The sequence below is a fragment of the Halictus rubicundus genome, chromosome 18, assembly GCF_050948215.1.
Source record: "Halictus rubicundus isolate RS-2024b chromosome 18, iyHalRubi1_principal, whole genome shotgun sequence".
In the NCBI taxonomy this organism is placed as follows: domain Eukaryota; kingdom Metazoa; phylum Arthropoda; class Insecta; order Hymenoptera; family Halictidae; genus Halictus; species Halictus rubicundus.
Genome location: NC_135166.1, coordinates 5,885,896 through 5,898,414, shown reverse-complemented (window position 1 = coordinate 5,898,414; position 12,519 = coordinate 5,885,896). Strand labels below are relative to the sequence as shown.

General features: G+C 45.3%; 2 protein-coding genes across 3 annotated transcripts in view; one reads left to right on the top strand and one right to left on the bottom strand.

The window, feature by feature from the left end:
* Neo (ZP and PAN domain-containing protein neyo) overlaps positions 1-10,595 on the top strand; it is a 390,616-nt gene extending 380,021 nt beyond the window's left edge. Inside the window, exon 10 of the mRNA XM_076803529.1 lies at positions 9,809-10,595. Within this exon, the coding sequence (XP_076659644.1) occupies positions 9,809-10,372 (564 nt within the window). The 3' untranslated portion in view covers positions 10,373-10,595. The remainder of the gene's footprint in view (positions 1-9,808) is intronic.
* The window catches only part of Atg16 (Autophagy-related 16), a 444,558-nt gene that overhangs the window by 53,134 nt on the left and 378,905 nt on the right, over positions 1-12,519 (bottom strand). The gene's annotated exons all lie outside the window — the stretch shown is intronic.

The window sequence follows — 12,519 nt, the reverse complement described above, 5'->3', positions numbered from 1 at the left end:
AATTTCTCGCCGAGCAGAAGTCTAAATATCCTTCTCGACCGGCCGAACCGGAAAAGGACCAAGGAAAACGGGGGAAAACAGTTTTATGAAAATTATCCTCGTCCCCCTTTCACGCTTCCCTGCAGAGAGTGTTGCGGCGGGAAAGGGGCGTCGGTAACCTTGCCAATTACAGACATTCATTTTACCGCTACTGAAACCCGGGAACGAACCGAGGAGCACGCTTTCTGACCATCTGCGGAATTCTCCGGCTCCTTTTGCTTCGGACAGAGAAAAAAATATTTTATTCTGACGCCTTCTCGTCTTTCGACCCGAGGAAACGGATTGTCATCTTATTTTGCTGAATTTTCATCAATTCTCTTTAGTATGCTTCCCTGCAAATATTCGATACTCTTCGACGCAGAAATTAATTGGTATTTTGAATTTAATTCAATTCAGGCTGTAATTGCGCTAAGCAATTAGCATCCTTTTCGAAAGTGCTTCGAATTGTCTTCTAGCAGTAATGCTATACTGACTTCAAACTGCTGAAAATGTTCAAATAACACGTATGGAATTTGTAATAAATTTTTACAATTTTTGAAGCATAAATATATGGACAATTTAAATTGAATCAAGTTTTAAAAAATTTTAAGCAGTTCCTTAAAACTGTTTCATATTATAAGGCTTCTATGCTTGCTTCAAATATCTAGAACTATTCAAATAACAGACAATTTATAATCATTTTTACAGTCGCCAGGACATAAACACATGGTTACTTGAATTAAATAAAGTCTTGAGTAACTCTAAACAATTTTGAATACTGCTTCACAATGTAACTCCATGCGACACACAATTCATGGACATTTTTCCATTAGCCAGGACATAAACATATGGATACTTAAATTAAATAAAGTCTAAAGTAACTATAAACAATTTTGAATACTGCTTCATAATGTAACTATATGCGACACACAATTCATAGACATTTTTACATTAGCCAGGACATAAACATATGGATACTTAAATTAAATAAAGTCTAAAGTAACTATAAACAATTTTGAATACTGCTTCACAATGTAACTCCATGCGACACACAATTCATAGACATTTTTACAGTAGCCAGGACATAGACATATGGGTACTTAAATTAAATCAAGTCTGGAATAACTTTAAACAATTTTAAATATTGCTTCATAATGTAACTATATGCGACACACAATTCATAGACATTTTTACAGTAGCCTGGACATAAACACATGGTTACTTAAATTAAATAAAATCTAAAGCAACTCTAAACAATTTTGAATACTGCTTCACAATGTAACTCCATGCGACACACGATTCATAGACATTTTTACAGTAGCCAGAACATAAACACATGGGTACTTAAATTAAATCAAGTCTAGAATAACTTTAAACAATTTTAAATATTGCTTCATAACGTAACTTCACATGTCAAATTCTTGAGAGAACAGTCATGCGATGTGCAAACATTTTTCCAGCCGTCAGGACACGAATGTATTGGCCCTTTGTGTAGAAGGATTGCCGAGTAATTTTTTTAAGGTGCCTGGGAGAAGACAAAAGGAGTAACGATCAAAGCGGAGGTAATTTATCACGACGTCGATATTGCGCCGGTGTTTATCAGTTTTCTGTCCCATCCGTCGCCGGTTAGGAATTTTATTAGCCCGTGGTGGTGGATGGGAAGAAAAATGAGCGAAGAAGAAACATTTGGTCGGGGGCCTGAAAGGGCTGGCAAAAGGATCCGTCTCGTCTAACCAGGAATTTGCCAAAAGTCAGGTTTTCCGGTATGTCTGTCACGTAGCCAAGCCGCGGTACGAAGCTCTTCCATTTCACAATCGGTTTGAATGAAATTGGAAACATCTCTCAGCCACCACACTCACGTCCGCCGGCCGACGGTGGTGTAAGTGCGAATACATACGTCGTGTTTTACGACACACGAGGCACCGTTCTCTCAGGATAAAGTCGGGCGTCATAACGAACCGCCTGCGGACCTGTGTTTGCTTTGACTATCGACTGCTTCCGCCGGAGACAAGTTATTCTTCACATCTGTCAATCTTTCGATTCATCAAGCCGTTCTTAACGATTCAATTATTTCGTGACAAGTTGTTATCTCCTTTACAAATACTCGTCTTGCTGCCTAACACTTTAGACAAGAACCGTTCAGCGTCTGCCCGTACGGGCAGCGATTTCATTGCCCCGGGCATATACAGAACTGCGTGCTTGAAGTCACGCCCTACGGGCACGAAGCCACGCCCCTGCGGGCAAGGCTGCATTTGTCACACGCGTTGTCACAGCTACGTCACTTGCCCGTAGCTTTGCCCACGGGCATCGGCGGGCTAATAAGCATGTTGAGCAGCTCTGCTTTGGCACTGTAATAGGCCCGCGACATCTTTCGACCCGGAGTTGCAAACCTCCCTTCTAAATTTTAATTTTCTAACATTCGTTTTAAATCGTTCACTATTTGTGTTAAGTCATAAAGTCCGACGTTGATCTTGAAGAAGTAACAAGGTAAATATGTGAAAGGATTGTTATGCGAGGATTTGAATGAGTATAGCCAGAGTCGCCAGATGAGGGGAATACGGTTACCCCCTCTCTGCCAGTATCGGATTATTCGCGTGACATAGTGACACACGCAGACACGCATTGTGACAGGGACGAAACGCGTCACGTGACCTGGTCGTGGCGGAAGCGTGGGGGAATAGGGTCGTCGTAGAAGGGGAAGGGTAGAGTGGGAGACAAGTCTTATGATTGTTATGAAGTCAGCAAAATCTCATCTGCCTTGCGAGGGGTAAAGGTAATTTCTCAAAAAAAGGTATTATGTTAAAAAATTAAACCTTATGTTTCTTTCTCGCATTTCTGCATAACTGCACGAAAATCCGCAGTCCAGCCATGAATTTCATAATTCTGTGTTTAAAACGATTCGAACCGGACTGCGAATTAAACGCAGCACACAAACTTTCATATACAGAAAAATTCCGACTACCTCCAAAAACTTGGAATCTAATCCCCATAAAAATCTGGATGAACCATGAACAAAGTTAGCGTTAAAGGGAAGTGTAGAGATTGCTTTTTCGACTGCTCGCTCCGGTTCCCCGGCGTATTAGGGCCCGTCATTTATTCTTGACGGTCACGCGCAATCTCCGGGATCGCGTGCAAACGTTACACGCGACCATTTGTCTAGGCGGTCCAGTTTTATAGTAAGTCGGGGGGGGGGGGGATCAAGTTAACCGTGGTAAAAGCATAACTCTCTCGACGCGGACATCGCGAGCCGTGGCCAAGCTTTCATGGCGTCTCTGTTGTCCGCATCTCGGACACGATCTGCCGTCGTTCTCCCGACGGTGACGGTCTTTGTCGCCGTCACGTCCGTCGACGTTCGCGCAATCTTAGGCGAAAGGGAACGCGGTATCCGCGATCCGTTGCGGCGGCTAGGATACCCGTGCAGATGCCGCGGATACGCGGCCGCGTTCCTTTTCCCGCGTTTCACCGATCTCCTCGCGGTTTTCCTCTCTCGGCCGCGCGGCTGACGTGGAGTTAATAAAGTTCCGCTCGTTCCGCGAGACGCGTCCGCCAAAGAAACAGCTAAATGAAGCTGTACGCGGAATGAAGCATATTTTAATGTCTTACTCCCCTTTTACCCCCTCCCGGCCGATAATGTACGTGCCTGGTGTGTAAATATGATGAACTTGGTAATGCGCCGTAGAAACCAGTTCCCCGGACCGGTGCACGCGCCCGTGCACGAACGGAATCGCAACGAAGAGAGCGAAAGAGAGAGAGAGAGAGAACAGCGAACCGGCGAACATGATCGCAGAATAGGGACGCGTTTTCCCAGTTCGATGAAGAAACGACTAAAGAACCCCTGACAGGAATCAGTCCCGTTGATTTTTTCGCCGACGCTGTCGGATCCCAGCTGGCGATCGAACCCGCGGCGCACGGTGCGTTGACAATCAACAAAAATCAAATGTTGCTATTTAATCCTTTGCACTCGGCGCTATTTTGATTCTAAAACTAAATTTTTCTTCCGTCTTAGAATATTCTTATTTTATTCATACGAAACTGATTCGATTTCCATATATAATATTTAAATGTTCAGTAATCTATCGAATACAAATTTTGTAATGTAACAAATATTTTGTAATATTTTTTCTAATTTCCTTGAAATATTGCCACAACAATTTCTAGTGGTGCTTCAGAGTCACCACTCGAGTGCTAAGGGTTAAAACCTTCGAGCGTTCCCAGATGTCTATCACAAAGGTGATTAGTAGACTGCGGATGTTTAGGCAATTTTTTTAGAAGTATTTTAAGAAAGTGGAGTCAAATAAAATGTTATTTTTCAGTGGTGGCATCCCTTGTAGATCTGAAATAAATAAAAATTCCAATCAATTCTGTCGAATATTATATTTTAGGATTTTTTGAAAATTTTCATAAGCCATAAATGGACAAAGATCCGCAGTCTAGTGATTAGCAGTGCACATATTGAAGAGCTTGAATGACATCAGCGTATTAGTTTCAATTTAATAAGATAACTAAAAGAAGAAAGAAACGTCTATTTGGCTCCTGTGTTTTTCAAATTAAGCAAACATTTTTTATTTTGCAGAAAGCAATGATATTGAAATCAAAGGATACCAATTGGAATGAAAAATACAGGTTTCCACTCGAGGTCCAATTGTAGTGTTAACGGAGCTTCCCAAGGTTACTGCAAGGTCAAACAAACGCAATCGCCGTGTACGATCTTCTGTATTTTACGACTTTCGACGGGAACATTTTTTCGCATAACCTATAATTTTCGAGTAATGGAATTTTATTAAGGAAACGGGCTTTTCAACGCCATTGTGGCGGCGGCGGATGAAACGCGGCCGGATAAAAGCTACGGCTAGCTGTCGGAAAACTCCTCGATTAAAGGGTTCCGGGTGATAGAGTGCAGATGCGCGATACACGCCGTTGACAGGATGTCGTTCGCGAGTACGCATGGTTTCTTGAAATAAGAGCATTTAGTAATCTGAAATCGCGCAGTAATCTGGAACGGGAATAAGCGCGGTATAATTTTCTTCGAATCCTAACCAGCATGCAAAGTGAACACGTTATTGGTAGCCGCTTAGTTATGCTAGCATCGGAGATCTTGTGCAGTTAAGCGTTCGATAGTACAGTGAATTCTCGATATATGTCAACAGCGCGGGTATTGCCAGCGACAGGTATCGTCCAGGAGACATAACCGAGCCGTGATATGTTTACAGTCCTCTACGAGGCCTGCTTCGTGGCCCCTCACGGGGTATACAGTAGTGGGGATAATTCCGCGACGTTTATCACCCAGGCCTCCGCGACATATACAGAGAAATCACTGAAGTTTGTAACTGTTTCAATGCCTTCTTTAACACGTTGTTTGTCCAGGTCTTAAAACGAATTTTTACGTTAATATATTCGTTGTACCAAATTTAATTACGATCTCTAAAATGCAAGAAAGTTTGAGAACAATATCATAGATTTAATTTTTTTCAATTTCTATTTCTTTAAATAACTTAATTTGATTCTATGGAATTTTTGAGGTTTCTAGTTTGGCAGTCAAAGTGTTAAAGTAACCAATTGAATCTACCAAAAATGGACAATTTTTCAAAATGCAGTTCCTCGTCTTCTTCGAAAGAGAACTTCGCGGAAAACCATAAAAATATATATTTCTAATGACACAGTGTGTGACACTGAAAAGTGAGAAATTGTCCACAGAAGTGACGTTTCTTAACACGGAATAGGATAAAACTCCAGTTCTTTGTCCTCATTAAGAAAAGATCTTTTCCAAGAATATCATCATAGAAATATGAAACGTCACGGGATAAACGTCTTATAATCCTTGCTCTCGTAGAATTTGTCGGAGCACCATTTTTTCCGGGTTCTAACAGTAAAAGCCGGGCCGACAGCGGCACGATGGCTGAAGAGGTCGAGTATTTATGACCAAATCTGTAATTCCCTCGGCTAAACGTCGTAGTGTCGGACAGTGATTAAAGAGGATCGTTTGAAGCGGTAAATACATGTTCCAGCGGAGTGGACGAGTGGAAACGTTCTCCCCGTTGCAGTTTTTCGCCGAGCTCCTTTCATCCATATGATTAAGGAATCCTGTGTTTTGACTTTCAATCGGATCTCGGAAGTGACTGGTTCTACATAATGCACTCGAAAAGAAAGAGAGAGAGAGAGAGAGAGGGGGAGAGAGAGCGTTACCTTTAAATAGTTCATCTAAATGTACATCTAAAAAGCGTGTTTCCACTTCTGACCGCGCTTCCAACGTCGCGATATTAAAATCACCGATGCAAATTACTTGCTTACATATACAGAGGAGTAGAAAAAGTCGATATCAGCTCGGCCAAGAAAGCAAAGGGAATTTGTCCGACGCGACTCGGACACAGAAGAGGAATGACCTTCCCGAAGAGAAACGGTCGGTTCGCGACCGCGGAGGATGCGCGCGGGCTTTAATGGCACCTTTAAAAGCCGGTACTTAGGACGTTTCCCATCTCATGATCCCGTGTAATTGTCGTTACACGCCCTTACCTAATGAAGGTGAAAAAATTGGGCCGCGCAGCCGCCAGGGGAAAAACCAGTTTGCCATAACCCCGCCTTCAGCCAGCGCGGCGAGCGTTGCGTGCCATTTCTACGCGTGCCAATTCTCTCTCTCTCTCTCTCTCTCTCTTCCACTCGCCATTTTCCGAAAACACCAAAAACCATTGTAAAGACTTCTTGTCACGTTAACATTCCCAAAGATTCCCGCAAAACCGAAGCAATTTATTTAATAAACCTGTCCTCGACCAAAAAATTGGGACTCCTCGCCATTTTGAAGACTCGAGATTAAATGTGTCGGGGTTTGAAATATTGAAACCGTGTGTTGTCCCAATTTTTTTAGCCCCCTTCCGGAAGCCGTTTACTCGAACGCGACGCGATAAACATGAATTTCTAGAGCTACTTAAAGATTAGTACAGCTCATATATGAACATGATCCGGTAAGAACGTCCGAGGACTCGGGGAAATGAATTTTCAACGCCCTACTTTATGTTACGTCGCAGGCGAATCGTTTTACACTTTATGACTTCACTAAGACTGGCGAGAGCCAGTTGTAAAGGGAGCGGCGACAAATTAATTTAATGCGATGGTTGCGAGTATTTTTAGAATAAAAGATGAGGGTCTTCATTTTTACACTTTAATCCCCTTTGACAGCGGCCGACACGGTGTCGCTTGCTTCGGAATTAAAAAGACGCTGCGTCGTCGCACGGTGGTCTGTCAAGTCGTTTTGCTAGTTTAATTTATTTAAGTCGGAAACGAATCGAATGGAGTTCGTCCTGAGGAGAATGACTTATAATGTGCAGGAGAGACGAATGCAAAGTAAAACAGTACGTTTTGATCTGAAACTTTGGAAATAAATTGTAAGAGGTTGACAAACATTTAGACCTCTTCAAGTTTTTCGTGACACTTGAGGAAGGTGCTTGTGCTGGTTCTTCCAAATCCCGATCTAGGGCCACAGTGAACCGCAGGGTGACTTAAAATGTGTAGGAGAGACGAATGCAAAGTGAAAGAGTACGTTTTGATCTGAAACTTTGGAAATAAATTGTAAGAGATTCACAAACATTTAGAACTTTCCAAGTTTTTCAGAACATTTGAGGAAGGTGCTTGTGCTGGTTCTTCCTCTAAATCCCGATCTAGGGCCACAGTGAATCGCAAGATGACTTACAATGTGTAGGAGAGACGAATGCAAAGTAAAACAGTACGTTTTGATCTGAAACATTGGAAATAAATTGTAAAAGGTTGACAAACATTTAGACCTTTTCAAGTTTTTCGTGACACTTGAGGAAGGTGCTTGTGCTGGTTCTTCCAAATCCCGATCTAGGGCCACAGTGAATCGCAGGGTGACTTAAAATGTGTAGGAGAGACGAATGCAAAGTGAAAGAGTACGTTTTGATCTGAAACTTTGGAAATAAATTGTAAGAGATTCACAAACATTTAGAACTTTCCAAGTTTTTCAGAACATTTGAGGAAGGTGCTTGTGCTGGTTCTTCTAAATCCCGATCTAGGGCCACGGTGAATCGCAGGATGACTCATAATGTGTAGGAGAGACGAATGCAAAGTAAAACAGTACGTTTTGACCTGAAACTTTGGAAATAAATTGTAAGAGGTTGACAAACATTTAGATCTCTTCAAGTTTTTCGAGACACTTGAGGAAGGTGCTTGTGCTGGTTCTTCTAAATCCCGATCTAGGGCCACGGTGAATCGCAGGATGACTCATAATGTGTAGGAGAGACGAATGCAAAGTAAAACAGTACGTTTTGATCTGAAGCTTTGGAAATAAATTGTAGGAGGTTGACAAACATTTAGACCTCTTCAAGTTTTTCGAGACACTTGAGGAAGGTGCTTGTGCTGGTTCTTCTAAATCCCGATCTAGGGCCACGGTGAATCGCAGGATGACGTTTTTGCCGCGCGGAGTCGGTAGAAAACGTCGAACCGTCTGTCTCGCGATGGTCGCATGAAGCTGCAGATTCTGTTTCTTGTTATTCTGCTGCGTCTAACTTGATGAAAAGGCAGGGAAAACGCGATATCCCGGAGCCCCATGAAATGCAAATTTCACCCTCTTAGCATCGGCCGGCTGATGGTATTTTAATTCGCGTCCTGTCCCAGATAAAATCCATGGAAATCCTGCGTCCGCGGCGTTGTTGTATTCAGTCGCGGAAGCGTTTATGTTTCTAACAAGGAAAAAATGAATGAAAGAACCATGAACGACAACTTATAGCGGTACTCACTCGGGCTCTCTTGTCCCCGGCAACGGTGAGGTTCATCAACAAAACTGCGCAAACATCCTTAAACTGTTTTACCGCGGACAAGGATTTTTGCCACGGTTCTTCCGCCGACGTTGACGCATTGTCGTCGTAATGAATAACGGCACTAAATGATCCCCCTGCACGATCGACAGCGCACTATTCTGTCCGATTTCAATTGTCGATCCTGAATAATTACACGGTCTTCAACCTTAATACGCTCGGGACGAAGAATGCGAGAATGACGCAGGCTTATCGTCAAAGTTGGGAAAGAAATTCAATTGAAAATGGTACTTCGTTGTGTGCAAGCGAAAAATATGGTACAATGCACACATCGATTATTGGTAGCTCTATGCAAATTCAAAAAATAACGAGAGCAACATGAAAGTGAAATTGTAACTTTGGCCAATCTTTTTGGAAATGATAGTACTCTCTAGAAGTTCTTTTTGGAGTGTCGGAAAATATCGATCTCTGATACGTTTATGATGAAAATAAGTAGGCGAAATTTAAAATAGCAAGTGGATTGAAACAATTTAACTACTACACAATAATAAATACTACAGTAAAGTCTCGATCTAATATCAATTCTCAGGTCCGTGCTGTGATATAGATCGTGTAAGGCGTATTACAGTGATTCCTCTATATACGTCGCCAAGGCCTGTATGATAAATGTCGTGGATTTATCCCCACCACAGCGGGGTATACCTCATGAGGGTCCACGAAACTCGAGGGCCTTGAACGCTGAGGAATGAAAACATAACAGGCCCGGGTATGTCTTCTGGACGATACATGACGCTGGCTAGACCCGTGTTATTGACATATATCGAGAATTCACTGTATATGTTTACACTACTCGTTGGCCGAGGCAGCTCGAGCTTCACGGTCCCTCGCGGGAGGGATACTCAGTCTATACCCCCAGTGGAGGGGATAGGCGAAGTGACTAAGATCGTGTAGATCTGTTCAATAGCTGTATTCGCGAATCAAGTTGCATTTCCGTCGTTTCTTACAAGATGCTTCCGGTTCATTTTCAGATCCTGCTGTCGCACTTCGACGCCTTCAAGTTCCCCAGCTCCGAGGTGGTCCAATTCCGCGCGCTGGTGACACCTTGCATGCCGACCTGCGAACCCGTGCAATGCGACCAGGAACAGTCGACCGGTGAGATTCGCTCGGTGATCTCGTTCGGCAGACGTCGTCGTCGTCGTTCGGCAGTCCTCTCCTCCCAGAACCGCGAAGACCTGCTCCTGGTGCAGTCGATCCAGATCATGGACAAGTTCGGCTTCAAGCCCGACAACAAGGCATCGAACGCTAGCTCGGCGGCCAGGAACACCGTCTTCGTCGAGAGCGAGGACATCTCGTTGTCGATGGGCATGTGCATCAACCTTGGCGAGGCGATCGTCGCCGGTACAGTCTTCCTCGTCGCTCAAATCGCCGTGATCGCCGCGTGGGCCGTCATCTGGCAGAGACGCCGGCAGATGCTCAAACACCAAGACGCTCTGTCGGTCTCTGTCTCCGTTCCCAGCATGCACTCTGGCCCGGGACGCACCGACAGCCTCTGTAAGTTGTACGACACCGGATACTCTGCGCGCCGTTTCTGAACGACCACCGTACACCGTCATTCGCACCCCTAATCTCGTCTTCCTGATCCCTTGGCTATGTTACGAGTCCTCGGGGGAGCGTCTCGGTCGGCTAACTTTCTTGCTTCTTTCGGACGACCAGACGACCCTCGCGACTTCACGCCGAACCTACCGAGCTATAGCGACCGGCATGCGTCGCTTCAGAAGATTGACAAGCTCGAGTTTTTTAACCCTTCCGATACCATCAACGTCTGACGCTCGCTGGTCATAACTTTGACAGAGAGAGATAGATTTGATTTGACTTTGATAGAGATAGAGATTTCTCGGATGAATAGCGAGGGAAATGCTATAGTCCGAACCTGGGTGACGTCACGACGCTATAGTGTAGTCTATCCCGCATGGTGGCGCCACTGTTAGTTGGTGGAACAATTCTCGGACCGTGACGTCACACGAGATCGCTTTGAGGAACTTTTCACCGGGTACAGCAGGGTATACCTGTTATGTTCTTTTATGCCGCGATGCGATTCAGGTCTGCGTCGAAATTGTTAGCGCATCTGCTGCGAGCGAACGTACCGAAAGGGTTAAGAAAGTTCATTCGCTTCGAAGAAAGTTTGTAACGGTGCGATCGGCGGCCGGTAGGTTCGGCGTCGAAGGAGCCCAACCCTCTCGTAACAGAGCTAATCCGGCAGGATCATTCGAGGACTGAATTTCCGCAAATCTCCACGGGGGTGTTCGATACCGTACACGCGATTCCACACAGAGCGGATAGAGCAATTTTGAGGGTATTCGCCGAAGAGTTTTCTGGATGGGAATTGGCCGTGTTCGCCCGCGAGACGGTTCGCGCTTTCTCCACCTTGTGGGAAGAACCGTCGCGTGAACGGAGACGATCAAAATCGATCCGGTGGGCTGTTCTCTAAGATCTATACTAGTTATTAAAATCATGCACAATCATCCGAGGAGTGATCCCGAAAAGAGGAGCCGTGCTAGAACGATCGCCCAAACTTCTCTGTCATCATCTTCCTCTCGCGACACCTTTCGAAAAGATCGATCGATCTATCCGATCGTCTTCGTCGTCGGCTTGCCAGGTGTCGCGCCATTGAAAACAGCAGACGGACGCGCAGTCGCTGGAAGAAGAAGCCAATTACAACCGTGGCATCAGGGAGCAATTAAGAGAGGCGATCGGCGGGCAGGGGTCCGATCGAATATCCGGCAACTCCGTCATCCTTCATTTAAAATAGCGCGTAATCTTCCTCGGTCGGTTTCGTCCGACCGTGTACTAACTCTCTAACCCCCTTTTCTTTATACAACTTGTTCTATCTTCTTCCCCTCCCCCGTCCGAGTTTTTTCCCGTCCGTTGAAACGCGAGACGAGACAAGACAAAGCGAAACAAGCCGAAGCGGGATCAAGCGAGGCGTGGCGTTGCTCCAAAGGCGATGGAGGTCGACGTGTACTTGCCTGCGTAGGATAGGCCACTGGCACGGACTCTAATTAGCATTGGGAATCGAGCATGATTATGCAGATGCTCCAAGTAGGATATCAACAGGAGGAATAGTGGACCCTTGGTCCTGGGGAGAGGACCAGGGAGACAGGGTATATAGGAACGACTGGAAACAGTAGGAGACAACCGTAGAAACCGAGAGAGCCTGGGCGGCATGGGGTTTCCAGGGGTGGTTCAGAACCGACGGGGGTGTGCAGAGGGGGACAGACGGAGAGAGAGAGAGAGAGAGAGAGAGAGAGAGAGAGAGAGAGAGAGAGAGCAATGCGCGTAAAGGGGTTGGCGGAAGGTTAATTGCCTCTTGTGGCGTCTCGGGGTTAAGCTAAGCTCCGTGGGGTTGGACGAGAATTCGGTAGCGAGAAGGGCCCGGAAACGAGACAGCGAGATGGCGTCGGATCGCATCAAGGATAGCTATCTAGAGCGTACTGGGACCACGTAACCTCGATCCCCTTCCGACTTAACCTTAGCCGCGTCCCGACCAGCCGTGTCGGTCCGGTTAATTTACATCGCGACACGTAAGCTTATCAATCTGGACCGCTCTACGCGCGCGCTTTCTCTCTCTCTCTCTCTCTCTCTCTCTCTCTCTCTCTCTCTCTCTCGAAGTCAAGCCGGCGCGACGCGTCGCGTCGCTGCGTAATCACGCTCGCGATCAACGCTGACCGGCTGCGTCACC